Source organism: Agrilus planipennis, unplaced genomic scaffold (assembly GCF_000699045.2).
Source record: "Agrilus planipennis isolate EAB-ADULT unplaced genomic scaffold, Apla_2.0 scaffold124, whole genome shotgun sequence".
Taxonomy (NCBI): domain Eukaryota; kingdom Metazoa; phylum Arthropoda; class Insecta; order Coleoptera; family Buprestidae; genus Agrilus; species Agrilus planipennis.
In genome coordinates, this window is record NW_020438950.1 from 721019 (window position 1) to 742138 (window position 21120).

Below are 21120 nucleotides of genomic sequence, written 5' to 3' on the forward strand. Positions count from 1 at the left end.
GTATATACATTAAAGCCATACATAATAATATAACATATACACATAAAAAACACATTATACTCCTTTAAATGTACGTTTTATTAAGTCTTTAAACTTTTTAAAACTTGTACGGTTTCTGTATTATAAAAAGATATTATCTTATTACTGACATCGAAAGAAACAGTTTATTATCATTTTTAATTTTCAATTAGAGAGAAGATAACCCATAATTAAGGGCTTCCAAATATTGCGTAACGCACAATTCATCAATTTTTGACCCTCCCCTTCATCCCACATTACAAAATCGTAACCCCTCTTTCGTCACCACTCCGTTAAGTATCACTTACATTGTAAAAGTTTTAGGTTTTATTTAAGAAAAAAAAGGGTTTTTGAATTTCTAATAATTATTTAATTTTAAATATATTCTGAACTCCTACCTATCATGACCGTTGTGCCCGGCTAGACTCTTGCTCTCTCCGATAGTATTACGTAATTAATGGACTCCCCATGCTATAATTGTTAACGAATTTGTTGCAGTAAAGAAAGTGTTTTTTTTTATTAATTCTTGTTTTTCTAATGTTTTGCAAGAGTTATTTGAATGGCCGAAAAATTAATGTATAATGGGTAATATTTTTTTATTTTTATCTTTCTTCGTATTACTAACATTAGTACTTTTTAATAATTGTTGCGTATAAAATACAGCCTTAATTTCTACAAAAGCGTAGAATGGTCAAACAATTTTTTTTTTGAAATTTCGACTTGTAATTCAAAATTTCGACTTGCCTAAGAGGCTAACAAATAGCAATCGTTACAATACGTGGACGCTGAAAATTTCAGAAAAGATAAAAGTTTATTTAGACTTTAGACCACCGCCCTTCAGCTCGAATTATAATTCTACGATACCGTTTATTCCGGCAGTGAAACCCTATGTTCTTATACTGATGGAAAGCTTAATACTCAATTCGAAATTTCAAGTTGCAAATCGACATTTCGAGTCACAAGTCCAAATTTCGAGTTGCAAGTTGACCTTTCTACGTTTTTGTGGGTTTCTGTAAATTATAACGAAAATGTATTACCTTTTTCATGCACCTTTGTATTTTTTAAAAAAAAAACATTAAAAGTTACTTTCGTGTGATTTGTTGGGACTTGGGGTGGTAGACATAGCGGGATTATCATAGGCGTAATCCAGATTACAATCTTCCACAGGTCTCCTGCTGATTGACGTGGTTATAGTGGAAGGACTAAATTCTGAATTGGTTCCCGGGGTTGATGGCATATTTAGACGGAGATCTGGCTTTCCCGATTGGTTTGTCACCGCAATAGAAACACCATTATTTGTAGTTTTGTTACTGGAATTGGTGTCCGATTTCTAGAAATAAATCACACTTTTTTTATTAGGTATGTATCGCCATTACTCATAACTAGACTTGGAATTTTATGTAAAAAAGCATTTTTTTAGTATTAGAACAATCACCCAAGGGGCCGTCCATGAAATACGTTACTCAGAATTTCACCTTTTTGAACCCCTCTCTTCCCCTTCATCACACTAAGTCTCACTTCCAGCTACCCCCTTTAACAAATATTACGTCACAAAAGATAGTCCACTTCTCCTTAAACGATTTCTCCCTCCACCCTAGTCATATCTCATCACGTTAAGCAATACCCCTTCCTTACCCTTATTTGCAAACATATTTTATAATCGGCCCCCAAAATTGCGGATATATATTAATTTCGCATTGAAACAATACGATTAACGTTATTAAATATTTTGCATAAAATCAAGCTTTAGTGAATATCTTTAGATTTTGTGTATAAAATGAATATGTTTCACATTTTCGACATAAAATGGCATATGTTTGATCTCATTTATAAGTTTATAACTGGTAAGCTAACGAGTGAAATTTATCTGAAAATTGTTATCACATAAAGTGCTTATTACCAGTAATTCGTTTTGGTTTTTAACCCTTTAATTGGATACATTTACCAAAGATTTAACTACCTAGGTAATTTTAATTTAATTAAACTGCTCAACAACTTTTGAAAATTTTTGCTATATTTGCTATCCGATCGTGCAAAGGTGATGTTACGTTTAACTCAAAATGCTTAAAAGGTGTTGCGGTCTTGTGTCTGTGTGAACAAAAAAAACCCACAACTACTTTAGGAAAGAGAAGACATAATCTACATTAATTTATGAAAAAATGTTATTTAAATTAATTTTTGTTGGTTTACTACCCTTTTCTTAATTTCCAGTAACCAAAATTAATTAAAAATAAATTGCATAAATATGCATGAATCGTAAAAACAAGGATATATTTGACATATTTTTGGGAAGATCGTGGATTATTTATGCACATGTAAAGCACTTCTTATGCATAAAAATCGTAAGATAGGGTGCTACGCACCAAGGATCATACATGTTGTGGTGATTGATGGGTTTAGATTTGATTATGGCGAGTTAGGATTTCCTGATTGGTATAGACAAAATATTATACACTAAATAAGGGTTCAAATTAGGAAGTAGTGAGAAAGAATTACTTAATTGGTATTACTATCTACAAAGAGTTACGCATCAGGGCTAAATGCCTACACCAAGGGGTTAGGTTAGGTTATGGTGTAATGATTCAATCGTCATTTCGCCACGATTAATATAAGTACCATGCACCGTCAAAAATGGTACCCATTTGTCTAAATTCCGAAAGAATTCAAATAAAAATCGTTTATTTGTCTGTATGTTGTTAAAAAATTTGGGAATCGCTCATTTTGTTGGCTATAACATACCGGTTACAAAACTTTTTAATGTTTTATTTCTCTTTTTTTGCGTAAGGCTTAGTGGAATTCAAGTTTTTAGTTGTCATTTTGTTTTTAGTTTTATCATTTTCTGATTGTTAAGTATTTGTTAACATTTTGTTGCGGTTATCACGACAGATGAATCATAGGAAAACTTGCGTATTAATCATAATGTAAGGACATCGAATTATTTACTTCCGATTATTATTTTTAAGTGCCTGACGTACTGTGCATAAAAATTCAAATGATTTATTTAACAAATAATAGGTTGCGAATAAAANGATCCTAACCAAAATTAATTAAAAATAAATTGCATAAATATGCATGAATCGTAAAAACAAGATATATTTGACATATTTTTGGGAAGATCGTGGATTATTTATGCACATGTAAAGCACTTCTTATGCATAAAAATCGTAAGATAGGGTGCTATGCACCAAGGATCATACATGTTGTGGTGATTGATGGGTTTAGATTTGATTATGGCGAGTTAGGATTTCCTGATTGGTATAGACAAAATATTATACACTAAATAAGGGTTCAAATTAGGAATTAGTGAGAAAGAATTACTTAATTGGTATTACTATCTACAAAGAGTTACGCATCAGGGCTAAATGCCTACACCAAGGGGTTAGGTTAGGTTATGGTGTAATGATTCAATCGTCATTTCGCCACGATTAATATAAGTACAATGCACCGTCAAAAATGGTACCCATTTGTCTAAATTCCGAAAGAATTCAAATAAAAATCGTTTATTTGTCTGTATGTTGTTAAAAAATTTGGGAATCGCTCATTTTGTTGGCTATAACATACCGGTTACAAAACTTTTTAATGTTTTATTTCTCTTTTTTTTTCGTAAGGCTTAGTGGAATTCAAGTTTTTAGTTGTCATTTTGTTTTTAGTTTTATCATTCTCTGATTGTTAAGTATTTGTTAACATTTTGTTGCGGTTATCACGACAGATGAATCATAGGAAAACTTGCGTATTAATCATAATGTAAGGACATCGAATTATTTACTTCCGATTATTATTTTTAAGTGCCTGACGTACTGTGCATAAAAATTCAAATGATTTATTTAACAAATAATAGGTTGCGAATAAAAATATTCAGTAATACTCAAAGGGGAGTTACTAGCAAAATAAGAAACAATAAAAATTCATAGTACGTTTCAATAAACAACAAATCAAGTTTTCTAATTTTAATTCAAATAATGTTGTCTAATAACAATAAAACTATTTCAATAGCATGGTCACATAACTTTTGTGTACTGGAAGTTTAGATTTAAGATAGTTACGTATTCCGAGAACATCAACAACTATATAAAAACAATAAAATAATAGTGTTTTAATGAATTAATTAAAAAAATGCATAATCTTTTTTTAACAGAAATCAGATTGTAGAAATTAACACAAAGTAGGTGTACGTATTTGATTAATTGGTAATCATATTATATTGTCTTTTTTAAACAAGACAAATAAACGAATTTCAACAATTGAATTTTATACAGTACATACGTTCTGATTATTTATAAATATTACACGTAGTAACAGATTCATTACTCAAATTCTGTAGGTCAACATCATTGTATTTGTATTTTATTGTTTTGAGTTTTATATTCTATAAAACTAAATCTTTAGCAAGAAAATGTCTTAAAAATATATTTAAAATACTTTTCTAACCCATTGCTTTCTACTTAAATCGTAAAGCAATTCAATATTAAAAATAATAAAAAAATCGGCCTACAATAATTTTAGACAACAAAGAAATATTAATAATATAAAATAACGGCTCTTTATCCTGGATTATCAGTTGAGTTCCACGAAATTCCTGATTTTCCTAAAGTATATTTTTTATATTTATTCACAGATATTTAATATTCTTTAAAACATATTTCGTAATACAAAAAAATATATAATAATAACTTTATTGTTTATAATATATTATCGACAAAAGATTCTTCTTAAAGGTCTTAGTAAAACCAGAATAAAATATTGTTCAAAGGTAACAACGTACAATACTTCTAAAATATATTGAAATATAAACTGCATTCAAAATATTTCGTATAGTTATTAGAGAAGAGAGAATACTGTTTTATCAAAACGACAACATTCTTTTAATATGTGTTTGTACAACCTTCACTTCGTCCTTATACTATCGTAAACAAGTTGAACGAAACAGCTACAAAAAACCGCTCTCTTTTGTTAGATGAAGCAAAAGATGGCATTCTTTTACAGTCTGTACGTGATATAATCTTATGATTATATATGTTACTGTGTCCAAAAGTAAAGAGAATTATTAACAGAAAAATGGTAAGTGTATTTCACGGAAAACATAAAAAACGAAAATTTATCTAAATATTAAAGTGATATTTGCAATTTATCCCATTAGCCCATTGCTTCGTAAGCGACAATAATAAAAATTACAATTTGGATCTGAATTTATAAAAATAAAATCCTAGCAGAATTAAATTTACTAGGTGCTCTACAAATTTAATTGTAATAATTAAGAAACTTGAAATAGTTTTTAAAGAAACATTTCAAAATTGAGATTATTACTAGTTACCTAATAAATGCTACTATTTCTACGGGAAATTCAGTCATTTACAATCGAAAAAGCGTTGTCATAAAAATTTAATTTTCTCCATATATTAGGACAGACATCAAGGACTAGTTAGAGACATATTCTGTCCTGCGTTTTTATTTTTTACGAGATTCCATAAGAACGGAATTCAGTACGTAAAAGAATCAAAGAAAATTATGCTGTAAGTACCTACACGTTTTCTAGAAGAAATTGTGGTAGGTTATTACGGTCACTCGGAACTCTCTTCAATGGCAATGTCCTTCATACATAATGTAAATATTAAACGAATGAAAATGAGAATGAGAATAATGCCGTTTCGCCAACGTCACCGTCATCATCATCATCTCACGAGCCGGCAGGTCGGAGAAAAACTTTCTCTTGCATTTATTCTGGCTTGTATTATAACTTATTACGAACCATCGCAAGCTAAATGATCGTAAGTAAATAAGTGTTTGTAGAAGGCTGAGACGGAGAACAAGTGCTTAAGATCACGTTCTTCAATTTTTTTTCCCAAAACGAGAGAACGTTGTCTACTTGATTTTCTTTTCTATAGGTCACACACTAATTCACCCTGATGATAAATATCATGTTTATGACATTTTTAATTATACTTCGTTTAGTTTCTGTAGCGATATGTGACCTTCAGTTTGACCGGCGCAAAGTAGAAAAGAACAGCACTAGGCCAGAAAAGGAAGGAGACAACTCTCGGTNGGATTCGTTTTCAGCAAGTAGATATCCACACAAGTGGACCTTGTTGAAAAATACGTAATCCTAAAATGTAGCATCGTGCTACAGATGGCGTTCACTGTGCCGTTTGTAGTATTTTCTGAAACGCACTGTTAAGACAGCAGGTAAAAGTTGGTCTGTGTTCTGTCGGAGCTGCCTGCGACGCGCTGATGAGATCCAAAAAGATTGAAATCGCGATCCGCATCTGGCAGTTACGACAGAATACAGACCACTTCGAATTATTTTATCCAACAATATTGTTCAAAAATATCAAAAACAAAAGCGAGCGGTTTGTACACTCATCAGATTTAACTAATTAATTTAATAAGTGAAAAAATCAGTTAAAAAAAAGATCTTTACAATCTTAATAAGGGGTATATTACGACATATGTCGGATAGCTTCATAACAAGCAAATTATGTTTAATACAATTAAAAGGTTTGGAAACGAATTAAATTAATAAAGACAGATGCGTAAAATAGTACTAACCTTAAACAAAAGCTTGTTTTTGAGTGTAGCCCAGGTAACGTTATTTCGTTTTTTCCATTTGTAAATTTGTACACACAGCACAATAAGTAAAATGATCAAAACGATACATGTCAGCGAAAGGGAAACCGAAACCATGGAATGTAGTCTTTGAACAACATCTGCAAAGTGGCGAAAACAAAAAATTAGTAACATTCAATTATTATTTTTACTTAATCTAAATGCCTAATAGGAATTAAGAATTGTACTTATATCTTTAGTATGACTAGGGCTTACTATTAGCTATTAACCTTATTGGTACCGAGCAAAAATAGTCTTGGAGTTTAGTTTTATCTTGTCTTGTCTTGGTCTTCCACTTTTAGTAAGACCAAGTTTACTATTAGCTGTGTTACTAAATGAACAATACCAACGCATAGAGCAAGATTTATTAGCAAGATTATCGCAAAATTCTTACCTAAATTCTAAAACAGAAGTTACAGAATGAATTAACTCAATTAAAAATTTATGCGAGTAAATATAAACAAATTGCGTCATTATTAGAAATCCAGTCTTTTATTTCAACAGCTAAATAATCGCAAAAAGAATTAAAAGGTGCGCATTTTTTGTATTAGTAATACATCGAACATTTGTTGAATGTCTAAAATGTTTTGAAAGCGTAGGAATTTGTTAAATTAAAAACAAAAGACGAAACAATTTTGTGTTAAAATTTGTGGCTTTCTCCTTGAAGAAGTCAAAATTTTGCACTGATACTGATAATAGATTTGAAATTACAAGGTTACAAAAGGAATGTATGTTAGGTATATGTTATAGTTTTCATTTTTAAAGAATTTTTAAACAAGAACGGATCTCACAAGAATAAAACCAAAACTAATCTTGCCTTGCTTTTATGTTTAATCATACTTATCATAAATTGTAACCATCTACTATTACAAGACGATATATTTTTATATTTTTAAACACTATGCCCAAAAGCTAATATAATTTTCAATGATAGTTATAAACGAACATTTTATTCTATGGTATAAATTAAAAAAACCCAATAAAAATTATAAACTCTTTTACAAAAAAATACAAAAATACAGTAGAATCCGCTTATAATGACATCGAAGGGAAATGACAAACACGTCATACTAAGCGGGCGTCATACAAAGCAAAGTCTTAGAAAATAAACAACTTTATATTTTGGTTAGTTATGTAGTTTAATAGAGAGAAAAACTACAAATTGTATATATTTTGTGACAGAAAAAAAAAGAGCGATGAATTGTAATGTTAATATACATAAGGATTAGAAAAATGGGCGAAAATGTTATTATTAATCATTTGGGTCACTATAGCCGGATATGATTTCTTGAGAATCAGTCATAATAAACGATATGTCATTTTAAACGGAGTCATTTTATCCAAACTTTTCTATAGAGAATTTTATATGAAAACCAAACTTAACACTGCAATTATTTCATATTAAACGGTTGGTCAATATAGCCGGAGTCATAATAAACGAATTCCACTGTACATATTAATTTTTGTAGCAAAGCTCATTTCGATGTTATTTTTACCCAGCCTCGCTGATTCAGCTCTTATGTAGATATACTTTTATCTTGATCTTTGTACATTTTTAATCTGAAGAGGAAATGTATACTTACAATAATCGGTAAATTATAAGTACCGTTATACGAGAACATAATAGTGGGAAAAAAAAGCGAATCATTTTTTATCAGAATCTGTTTATTTAATAGCCTATAATAAGAAAATCAATTAAGCATATCTGATACGGACACTTCGACCTAATTTCCTCTTGTCTGAAAATAAACGTGTCTTGTAATTCAACCAATAAATGCAGTATAACTTTTTTAACTCTCGATATAGTTCTTTGCGTGCTTACCGCATTTTGAATAGTGCCCGATATTCGGTGTTGATGGTCGTAGTCTAGAATTGGTTCAGTATTGTTGCTGATTGTTGCTTTAAATGCAAAACCATAACAAACAAAAAACTGGAATCGTTGATCATTGTTGCGACTTATGCTCCGAAGAACTTTTATAGAAATTCGGATAACAGACAATTTATTAAGTAAAATCTTTACTTGAATCTTTAGTTAGAGAGATATGGAGAAANCAAAGAATGCCTATAACCGGATAACAACCCCGCTAGATCCTTACGGAAAATGGCCCTCTGCAAACTCTTTGAAACTATGGATTCTCTGATAGTTCTCGTTGTGTAAATCAAAAGTTGCAATGGCTGTATATCGTGAAAACTCATATTTTTGCAATATTATCCCTTAAACTTTCAAAGTACAATTACAGTTATTGAATACGTTCAAGTATAGATATGTCCATATGTTGATGTATTCTACCTACAGTATAATCCGCTTACAATGACATCGAAGGGAAATGACAAACACGTCATACTAAGCGGGCATCATCCATCCATTGCATAGTCTTAGAAAATGAACAACTTTCTATTTTGGTTAGTTTTTTAGTTTACTAGAAAGGAAAACTACAAATTGTATATATTTATTAACAGAAAAAGAAAAAGAACTTTTGAATTGTAATATTAATATACATAAAAATCGTAAGAAAAATGAGTGAATTTGTTATTTTTAATCATTTGGGTTGCTATAGCCGGATATGATTTCTTGAGAATCAGTTATAATAAACGATATGTCATTTTAAACGGAGTCATTGTATCCAAACTTTCCTATAGAGAATTTAATATGAAAACCAAACTTAACATTGCAATTACTTCATATTAAGCGGTTGGTCAATATACGCGGAGTCATAATAAACGAATTCCACTGTAAAAAATTGCTTACCGTTTAAGTCGTTTCCGGTAGCTGAAGACCCATCTTTCCGAATATATCTGAGGTCATGGATATAATCTAGAACCAATACACCTTAATTTTAGTACTTCAAAACACACCACGGCTATTTTCTTAAAAACATTGTTATCAGTACGATTTGTCTTTTATAACTGGGGTTTTAAAACAATTATACGCTCATTCGTCAAGTTGAGTAAGTTTGCGGTTAACATTTTCCGATTAGTTGACAAAATATTAACGTGAATGCCTTATTTGTAATTTTTTGACCTAGTTTTATTGCTTTCACCGAAGCGAATGAATAGTTCAGGAATTAGTAAGAATTTCAAACTAGTATAAAATATAAACGTAGATACAGGGCGTTCAAGAAATGATTTCAAATAAAATTCTAATTATTAAGATAACAAAAAAGTAAAACTTAAGAACTAATACCTCCTTAAAGTAATATACATTTATATAGTTTCAAATTGAATTAATTTTATTAATTCCTATTTCTAAAGTGGTACAGCAAAAAAAATTAACCCTTTCACTAGGACGTAAATAAGTAGCTCTTTTTTTGCTTGAGCTAAAGATACTTATCCATAACATTTGTTTTTCTGTTTAAACAAAAACACTGGAAGAAAATAATTTTGTGGATTTCTTGAAAAATATTTATTTATTATTTATACTGGGAACTTGGCCATGTGGACTTCAAGGTGCACTGATCACACCCTTGTTTGCTATTTTGCTGATAGTGAAACTCTAGAATTTCGCTCAAATGTAAATACGTAGTATGTATGTATCTCTTGTATATAAGTCTGTCTGATAACTGTTTGTAAATAAGCTCATCTATCTTTCATTTAATAATAAACGCTACTTATCTCCTCAAGCATTAAATTAAAGGTATAGGCTTTTGTGAATACCCTTTCATTGCAACCCCGATCAATTTAAATAAAAAAAAAAATTAATTGTAAATGTAGGAAGAACGTGAAATTTAGGTTTCACTACGGGCGGCAGAAATTCACGTTACGTCACTAACACCAATTACAAAAGTTTACATAATTTTGCAATAAATAAAGCGTTTTGGGTTCTGTGAAGTTGAAACCTTGCAAATGTAAATTTTACGATTATATTTAGGGTGAGTCAACAAATGGGTCAGAATTTTCAATATGCATGTACTTTAGTCCATCTTGCTTCTTCAATAGAGGATGTACCTAAACATTTTATGTTTAATTTTTTCTGAAAAATTAGATTGCGTACCTATGTGCCTCGTTCAATTGATTATCTACTTTGGCCTACAAAATTGCTGTGCGTACATTTTTTTGACTGTTTGCATTTATTATGTATTTGTAATGTGCTTAAAATAGCATTTGTTTTGATAATAAAATAAAAATAACGGTTCTCTTATACAGTGTGTTCACATTTCGATGCTCACAATATAACGTTTATTAAAGAAAATAGAAGCAATGGTTAAATGGCGAATGTTTTACAGAATTCAATGCTCACAAGAAATCTTATTTCAAATTTTCATTGTGACTTACCATAAAATTTCCTTATTAACGGTGACGATACTCAATCATAGATTATTTGGATAATTCTTAATAGAAATGTACAACATGCCTAATAAATTTTCATTTATACGAGAGATATAAACCAAAGATATTATGGATATGAAATTTCGGATCTGGATATGGATACGGATATATGAATATTTATGAATATTATTATACCAGAAATTATTTCAGATACTTTCAGTTACAGATGTTCGACTTTGAAGGAACTGTAAAAGAACAATATAAAAAGGTAATGATTTTTCTTTAGTTCTACGCTATCATTTGGTACAACAATAACAGAAAAAGACAATTAGCCTGATGTCACCGTAAGAAAAACTAAAGTTAGCGCTGGTACCTTAGAAACTAACGAAAATCAGGATTCCTGTTTACACCAACAAAGGCCACAGGACGATAAGCATAGTTAATCGGCCCCAGAGGTATATCTGGATTATTTTTTGAGGGTATATTGCTACTAATACGATACGTTAATCGTGAAAATTTTAGACCTATATTTATTTTGGTTTTTGAATAAATAAAGAAAAAACGAAAAATCAGAAAATATTTTTTTTCTCAAAAACGGCTTAACCCATTTGAATGAACGTTATACGTTATAGGAGTATATAAGAGCTATATTCGAAAAAAATAACAGCTCATAATATTTTTAATAATCATTAAAAACAGGCGATTTTTTCCAAAATAATTATTTTTCTTTATTTGAGAAAAAAATATCTTCTGATTTTTCGCTTTTTAGATTTATTCAGAAACCAAAATAGATAGAGGTCTAAAATTTTCAGAATTAACGTATCTCATTAGTACCAATATACCCTAAAAAAATAATCCAGACATCCCTCTGGGTCCGATTCACTATGCTTATCGTCCTACGACCTTTGTATTAAACAAGTGCTCGATAAATGTAAAACTTTAAAAGCAGTTGTATTAGGCGCTATCGATTTATTAACGAAAATAAGTCGGCGAATTTTAGTTTTTTCAAAACTTTTCTAAATGATAAAAGTCACAATGAATTTGAAATGAGATTTTTTTAATTCTGCAAAATTTATTCAATCTCTTCTGTCACTCAATATACTTACTAAAGGAGAGCATCGAGATGTGGACACACAGTATTTTCAACGTTTATTTTAATTAATTTATTTTGCAACTGTAGTGACATAATTTTTGACCGATATGTTGCATTACTCATCATTAGAAAAAAAGGTAATTTATACTGTATTAAGAATGCCTTTTGGATAATTTATAACAGTTTAAAGTTATCACAAGAAGACGTCCCTACAATGGCTTTTAAATCGTGTTTTAATAGATATCGTTACAAACATTTGAATGAAACATAATACAAACACGTAATGTAAGCTTTCTCGAATACTATAGGTAACGGTTGATTTTATAATAACAAACAGATATTGTGAAACTCAATCTCGTTTGAAAAGTATTTTTTTGTCAACCTGCAATTGTAGGTAATATATTGAATTTCTTTTATTTGGTGTATAGTCAGTACCTTACGCCTAGACAGTAAACTACATTAATCGATTAAAAACTCGGTTTTTTATGAAACTTTTCCCTTACAAGAATAAAATTAAACAAAGAACTAAAGAAGCTTTAGAACTAATTTAATTGATGAACTATTTGTCTGATAAAATGTATATATGTATATAAAAGTCAGTTAAGTGTTAGTTACATTATTTATAACTCAAGAACGGCTGAACCGATCTGGCTGAAAATTGGCAGGGAGGTACCTGAGAACTAGGAGACGGACATAGCATACTTTTCTTATCCCGTTCCCGTAGAACTTGACATAAAACGTGATAAAAGAAAACGCAACTGACATGAAATAACAAAACGCAACTGACAACAAAACGAAAAATTTATCAGTCAAAACATCAGCCTACCCGTTCATTTGTTAAAAATGGTGTAACAAAAATTCAATCTCTGGTGGGGGGGGAGTGGTGAAGAGGAGTTGCAATGTTTAAATGAAACATATTATTTGTGGTCAGATTTACTTGAAACTTGGTCTTAATGGTCTCTCATTTAATTACTGAAAGACCTATCTCGACATTCTAAAAAATTCAACCTCCAAAGGGGTGAGGGGGGAAAAAGGTGTTGCAATTTTTGTTTGGGACATACTTTATTTGTGGTTGAATTTACTCGAAACTTGGTATATATGATGTTTGATATTATTAATCAAATGAAAAGAGGTTGCAACGTTTCAATGGGGTGATGAACATTCTAAAGACATAACTTAAAAAAAAAGACCAAAAACTGTAATGAGTTGAAATTAAGACGATCGAAACATATGTCGAGTTTTTATTAAACATTAGTGGAACATTGTTGCAATTTTATTTTCTTCCTTACGACTAAAAATATTTTTTAATAAACTGTATATTTTCTTTATTCCCAAAATTAATCAACAATGGGCAATACAGTTGACCAAAATTTATTTTTCGGTTTTAAAGTATTAGTAAAAAATTCAAAATCCTCCAAAGCATTACTTTTAATTATTTTTGTGTGTTTTATATAAAAATGGGTAAACATTAGAAACAGATAAAAAAATTGTTTTCATTTACAGTGTACGACTTAATAGTATTTTTGATAAAAAAAATATTTTGAAATGAAAACAACTGGAATAAAATATAAAAAAGGATGACGAAAGTTAATTCAACAGAAAAGTCAATTTCATTAATCTATTTGAATAGCTGTGTAAATTGTTCTAACATTTATCCATAGAATAAAAGTCAAGTCAAACCACTTGTTTCTTCAAACAAGATAGCAGATAAGAATGTTACACGGTATTAATAAGAGATATTCAGATTTACACAACAGTATATTGTACCAACGTGGGTAATAATAACACCTGATAATTTTACGTATTTATAAAATGTTATTGACGAAATGTTTACTTTTAGTTACCCAAGAATAAAATGATTATTAAAAAAAAATCTTTTAAGAAAAATTAATCATTTGGTAAAAACAAGAAAATGTGTGCTTGTACCTAAATGTAACTGAAACGATTGAGATTTTACAATTAACCACAGATATACAGAGTGTACAACTACATACATATATTAAATCGATATTAAATCGTGAAGGTCGATATTAGAGATGGGCCGGGTGCTCGGTTTGGATCCGGTAGTTTTTTTAGGATTCTATCTGGTCATTATTCGAAAAAGAAAAGGCAAACACCAGCAATAATAATTTAATAAGTAGATAGAACCTCTATAACTCGAACATCAAGAGAAACGCCAAAAAATTCGAGTTATAGAGTTTTCGACATTGTCGACAAATCCTTAAAGTCGGTAACTTAGTTTTCTTTGAACAATAGACGTAATAAGTTCCAAATTATCGAGTTGTAAAGGTTGTAAAATAAAACATTGCTAATTCGTGATACAGAGGTCCAATTTAATTTTTCGAGTTATAGAGGGAAAATATGTACCAAAATTACTTGCACGGACTCAGTGATTATTTCGATTAATAGTGGGTTGAGATTTTGAGTAATGGGAGTTTTGGGGATTGAAACAAAACATTTTTTCGAGTTTTGGAGGTTTTCGATATATCGAGGTTCAACTTAAAGAGGTTCTACTGTATAACAAAAAGCCTACCTAATGAAAATTGACAATTAAGATTATATTGGGATAGGTTGTTGGTCGTAGTTTCTATTAAATACTAGATTATTTGTTATTTCGGTATAATTCTTGTTTATTTTTCTCATGAACAAGAATAAATGAGTGCGGCCAAACGATTTCTGTCACTCGTAGTTGTTTACCACGTTTTGATTCACGATTCAACTCAAGTCTCTCTCTTTGAAAATCGGACAACCAAGAATAAAAATTTCGTTGATTTAGTCGTTTAGTATTTAAACGACTTTTTGAACGGGAATTAATGCGATTTGGAGGGTTGGTGGGGGTGGCATTTAGTGGAAAGACCTCCAGAACGAGGACATGAACCATTAACCTTAGTGGTTTTGCAGAGTACCCTGTTATACGATACCCTGCAAAGTGACTACCTGGTGCATTTCTAGTCGATACTTTTGGTACAATTTTTCGTTATTTAGTAGGGAAACGAAACTTGTAAAATTAGAAAGGTAATGTGCCCTAAATACTGAAACTATAAAAAATAGTTGGTGTAGGTACGTTGACGTTAATTGAGGCAGGTAAAAATTAATAAAGGTAGTGTATAGGCTGGATAAATCGAAATACTACGAAAATATATACATACAAATTGTTCCGGTTGTAACAAATTTATGTTTGTGATTGCTTTAATGTGTCAGTCTGTCAATAGTTGAAATTAATTTTGAATGTGAAATATGTACTACACGTATTATTTGAAAGCAAAATTTTGACCACATGAAGTTTCTAGTTTTCGTTAATTTCCATTACATTACTTTGCTTTTTCAAGGTAATTTATTATTTTCCTTAATTGACGAATAAATTATTACAGTAATTTTTATAAAATGGGTGTCTGACTCAACCACCAACCATGACTTGATTACCTGTTTAAGTAAATACCTGTTGTATTACTGAATTAATTATTAATTAAAATTACCAATCATGTAAAACCGTCGTTACGTTATATATTTATACATACAATGTAGAAATCTTCCCGAAGTGAGTTAGTTTTAATATGAAATATTCTCAATTTTTACCCACTACACACTACCTCAAATTACAACAGCAACAATTTTTCCTCATTAATTTGAGATAGTGTGTAGTGGGTAAAAATTGACAATATTTCATATTATATATTTATACTTAGGTATTTCAATATTTTTTGATCCTTCATCCTAATACAGTAACTTTGAAAAGGGTGAGGCAAGTTTTTATTTTTGTTGTCTAATTTTTGATTAAACGACATTATAAGTACAATTTTATCACATTAATTTATTAAATTGGTTTTTTGATTAATATAACCGAATGATTTGAAATAATTAAAAACTATTCAAAATTGGTTTCAATTTTTGTGCAAACTTTTCGAAACAAGGATCCAGCACTTTCTTAGGATAATGGTGTCGGGAAATTTTGCCAAAAAAAAACAAACTTCAGTAATAATTGGTAATTAAGATTGCATTGGGATACGTCGTTTGTCCTAATTTATTATAATTTTGACACCTTGCAGATTTTTAATGTTTACAATAATTATAGACTCGTTTCGAAGGTTTCAACTTAACTCAAAATCCACCTTCCGAGAATTAAAATTTCATTGGTTTAGTGTTTAAACGACTTTCGTCGCATCCAAATGTTTTACAATTAGTTAGATTTCTTGATAAGAGGTATCAACAAATTATCCAAAAATTTTGGTTGGAATTGTTGCTAAATGATCACGTCTAAAGCGTTAAGTTCAATGGACCAAAAACTATGGAATGGTGAAAATCAATTTTCCTTATCTTTTTTCAAGTCAATAGAAATTGACTTTAACGATTTAGTGTTTTTTATTACAAAATTGCATATTTCAGAAGCTAATAAGACTAGGATCTTCTTGATTTTTTCTACATTTGTTTGTTTTAAAAAGAACTATTAATTCCTAACATATCGTCAATATAAAATTTGTTTAAACAAAGTTTTTAACAACTGAATATTACATTACATAATTAGCATTACTCAGCAACTACTGATTCAATTTTGCATCTTTAATTAAAATGGGTTTTATAAGAAATTTTAAATTCTACTACAGTTTTTATTTGAAACTTTTTTTGTAAAAATTCTATTTTTGGTTATATCAAGGAAAAACCTATTTCAAGTATCTATTGACACGATTTAATAACAATTTCAAACAAAACTTTTTAGATAATTTGTTGATATCTGTCACCTGTTAGATACCTAAGTAAAGCATTTAAGTACAGCTTACCCTAAATTACATTTACTTTTTTCAAAAATTTTAATTTTACTGGTCTATTATTTTCGAAATTTTTTTCAATTAAGGTAATCTTTATTCGTTTTTAAAAACGGGACCCCTTTCTTCAAATATATTTATACATATTTTTTTAGACCCACTTATCTGAAAGTATCACTATCTTCCCTGAAATTGACTATTTTTGATAAAGTCGGCACCATTTTTAAATCACCAAAATTTAGAAATACGTACATCGAATGATATCAGTTAAATTGAACATGTAAATAAGTTTGTGCATTGTTGTGAATCTACAATTTGCAAAAAACTGGGACAGATATTTCAATTTTCTCTCTTATTTTGAGATTATTAACACACAATTTTCCTGTTCTCCAGGCCACACATAAATTGATTTTTTTAATGCTACGGTACCCTCCGTTTTATAGCAGAGTTAACGTCTTCTATTTTGTTGTTTTTATTGTGTTTTGCTATCGGCATACCAATATGCGCATTTAAATTAGTACAAAAAATCGATAAATGCAACGCAACAAAGAAAAAATCTAGTAATTGATTGTTAGAAGTGAAAGTTAAATCATTTAATGCATCGTGAGTTACTCTTTCGTATGACTGCATATGTGTACAATTGACGAATAATTTCGCAAGCACTTGCAAAACAAAATTGCGATAAACAAGGTAGATATTTTGCAAAACGAAAAACAAATTTAATGTAGGAGCAATAGCTTACCTTGACAATCCCTAACACACAAATTGGCGTCATAATTGTGATGTTTTTCATTACATATGTCGTCGCAAGGTTTACAAAGTTTATCAAAATCTGAACAATATTCGTGCTGATTGCAAATCCTCGATCCGCATTTCTTCATACCGTTCAAAGTTAAATCGGCACTCGTCCATCCTGCCAAAGAACCCCAGAAGAACAGCACCAAAACCCAACACCTCACTCGCGTTTCAAATAATTGCATTTTTAAAGTTTTCCGTTTTCACTTGATTTCTTTTTTATTAATTCACATCTCCACTAAACGATAAACTTTTACGGCACATTACATTATTTTGGTGGCAAACAGGTGCCCTTTTGTCCAGGTAATTATCAAGTACGGTTCTTTTTGCCAACAATATGGCGTCTAATACCTGCGCCACGCATGTTTGACTTTACGAATGCAACAGGTGAAGGCGGTCGTTTCGGAATTGACTGAGCGACTTCGCTTCACGTATTGTATAAACGAATAAAGGTGTATTGGTACTACAGTTTGTGTGTATACGTGTGTTTGTTCTACCTGTAGGTACTGTTAAATGACTCATGGGACACAGTGGAATTAACTTAACAATTTATGATATTTAGTGACGACTGACTTCATAATAAGGTCGTTAGTCCTAAGACACGCACCTCCACTCTTTCCTATCATGAGATAATCCTCGCATTTTCCCGAAACTAGAATAACCCACATCGTTAACTATTTGCGAACAGTAATCTAATCTAGGTCTACCTCTACTCCTCTTAACTCCTGTTTCTGCCTCTAATATGCCTCTGACTAGACCTTCATGCCTGAGAAGGTATCCCACCAACCTACCTCGCCTTTTCTTATTGACTTCCATAGAGTCCTCTATTCTTCTATTCCTTCTAATACCTATTCATTTCTAACCTTCTTTATCCACGGTATCCTCATCATTGACCTGTAATACCACATTTCGAACACTTCTAGACTTTTCTTTTTCGCCACCCGGTGGGTCCATGTTTCGCATCCGTACAGCGCTGCACTCCAAACATACATATTTAACAATCTTTTTCTCAATCGCCTTGGTTTGACGACTTCTTTGAATGCACTTTTTTGAAAAGATAAAGATAAATACTCCACATGTTTAAGAATATTTATTAACATTAAACGACCGAATTCAAAGCACAACGCTTAAACCAGTGGACTAACAAAGTTAACAAAACCGATGATAAAAATTATTGAATCTAACGGATGCCTAATAAAAGTCAATTCTGACAGAAAATTGTGACGATTTACTCAAGCAAAAATGTTAACTGGGTATCTAACTCCCAAAAATATGTTTCATTTCCAATTCCAAATAGTTTGGTGCTTCTACCTATACTTATCTAACTAAAGAACCCATCTTGATAAATCCCCTCAAATAAAGACGAAACGTCGGCGTTGGTTCTTCACACAAATATAAACTTTTCAACCCTTAAGTGCGTAAACAAACAAAAATTTCTGATTTCTTTGGCAAAAATAATATTTATTTTATGTATTTGTTATTTATAGCAGTATTAGCATATAGCAAGGAGGACTTAGAGATAGCTTTAAATAAAATGGAAGCGGTACTGACAGATCACTCCTGTATGAAAATAAAAGTCAAACTAAAATACTGGTATGCAAGGGAAGGAAAAGTAGGGAAAGAGCGAATATAAAGCTAGGAGACGAAAAATTAGAAGTTGCTGATTTTAGATACCTAGGAAGTCAGATAAGTCAGGACGGAAGAAGTAGTAGGGATACAAAGGAGAGGATATCGCAGGGTCGTATCGCCTTTAATAAAAAGAAGTAACTTCTATGCTCGCAAACGGTTAATTTTGAAATTCGAAAAAGGTAGCTAAAGGTATATGTTTGGAGCGCGACATTGTACGGGTGCGAAACATGGACACAGGGCGCGGCGGAAAAGAAAATGTTAGAATCTTTCAAAAAGTGGTGTTATAGGCAAATGACGAGGATAACGTGGGTAGAAAAGGTTAAAAATGAAAAGGTGTTAGAAAAAGTAGGAGAGCAGGGGACTCTATGGAAGTCAATAAAAAATAGGCAGGATAGGTTGGTAGGACACCTTCTCCGAGATGAAGATCTAGTCAGGGACATATTAGAGGCAGAAACAGGAGTTGGGAGGGGTAGAGGCAGACCTAGGTTAGATTATTGTTCGCAAATAGTTAAGGATGTAGGTTGTTCTAGTTTTAGGGAAATGCGAAGATTATCTCAGGATAGGAAAGAGTAGAGGTACGTGTCCAACCAGTCTTAGGACTGACGACCTTATGATAATGATGATGATGATTTGTTATTGTCTTTTAATGAGTTTGTAATTGTGTTTATATATACTTTTTGTATGTATGCTTATTTTGCTATTTGATTGCGTATTAAATATAGGTAATATCTAATGTTAACATTAAAAAATTGGTAAATAATCTATTGCTTCCCCATTTCGTTCATTCTTTTCTAGATTTTTTTTAATAAACTGAACTTTGATGTAGATTTCATAAATTTGGAATTAAAGAATGCCTAGTAAAACAATAAACACTTCTTATTTTCTTATCCTTAAACGCACGTAAAATTTGTAAAATTTGTAATGATGGCACGGCACTTTTTAGATTAGACCGTTTTAATCAACATACCTACGTATATAGAAGCAATTGTCATGTAAAATAAAATCTGTTGACATTTACAATTAGTCATCTTTTATATTTATTATGAATTTCAACGGAGTAACAATACGTAGGCCCTGTTTTATATCCGTCCACTTTTTCCGGTTGGTCATTTTTCCGTTATTCAGAATTTTCGGATTTTTTCCTTTGAGTTAAGGTCGGTTAGTTCCACCCTCCTGTTCTCCTATTTTAAATGTATGTCTAAAATTCGCACCCAAGAATTTTCCTCTGGAATTATTTACTGTCGGAAAAATAGCTATCCGGAAAATTCGAAGCGAAAAATCATAATATATTACCTATTTCTATACATTTTGTAATCACAATCGGTTACGCAACGAAGAAATAACAATATCAATATTGAGACATCATCATATTATAAAACATAAATCAGTTACAAGTGCCGTGAAGAAATCTCTATTCTTTCGTTGTTTAATCATCAAACAAAATAGAACATTCTAGAAAAGGTATGAAATACAACCGTTATCTCATATATTTACATGTTTACATTTATTTCACGACAATAAAACAGAATACACTTTGTAAAATCAACATATTCTTTATGACCTGGTTTCCTTATTATACGATCGCCTAATTTTTGAAATTTATTAAAAACAGATATCATATAACACGTAATAACTAATAACGAGTTTTAAGTCGGAAGACTTTTATGCGTAATGAAATGTACAGATTTTCACTTCACTATTTTTTTGCAATAATTAATTGTTTAATTGATTTTTTTTACAAATCTAGAAAAACGGTTTTTGTAGGATAAATAGGGGCGAAGATGTTTTTTTTTTTAATCGCTGAGAGGTTGTTTATAAACATTAAGGGCTGAAATTAAAGAATAATACGCTTAAAGTAGGTACTATATATTTTTTTATATAATACGTCATTTTCCCGTACCGTGCGTGAATTTGATGAGTGACAGGGGTTTCCCCGTCGGCGAAATAACCGTTTATTAT

General features: G+C 30.6%; 1 protein-coding gene across 1 annotated transcript; it reads right to left on the bottom strand.

Annotated features, from left to right (window-relative positions):
- Positions 1-1084: 1084 nt before the first annotated feature.
- LOC108735031 (protein grindelwald) lies at positions 1085-17963 on the bottom strand. The gene is made up of 4 exons (XM_025974786.1): positions 17480-17963; positions 9368-9433; positions 6562-6719; positions 1085-1348 (listed from the first exon to the last, which is right to left on the bottom strand). Exons 1-4 carry the CDS (start codon positions 17715-17717, stop codon positions 1094-1096), a joined length of 717 nt encoding a protein of 238 aa, XP_025830571.1. The 5' UTR covers positions 17718-17963; the 3' UTR covers positions 1085-1093.
- Between the last annotated feature and the right edge of the window lie 3157 nt (positions 17964-21120).

What these genes read in the sequence shown, in the direction of transcription:
- LOC108735031 (XM_025974786.1), bottom strand. Translation starts at nt 17,717, where the DNA reads ATGCAATTATTTGAAACGCGAGTGAGGTGTTGGGTTTTGGTGCTGTTC. An exon ending in GTGTGTTAGGGATTGTCAAG is followed by an intron (nt 9,434 to 17,479) that starts GTAAGCTATTGC and finishes TATTGGTTCTAG; the next exon opens with ATTATATCCATGACCTCAGA. An exon ending in AAAACAAGCTTTTGTTTAAG is followed by an intron (nt 1,349 to 6,561) that starts GTTAGTACTATT and finishes ATTTATTTCTAG; the next exon opens with AAATCGGACACCAATTCCAG.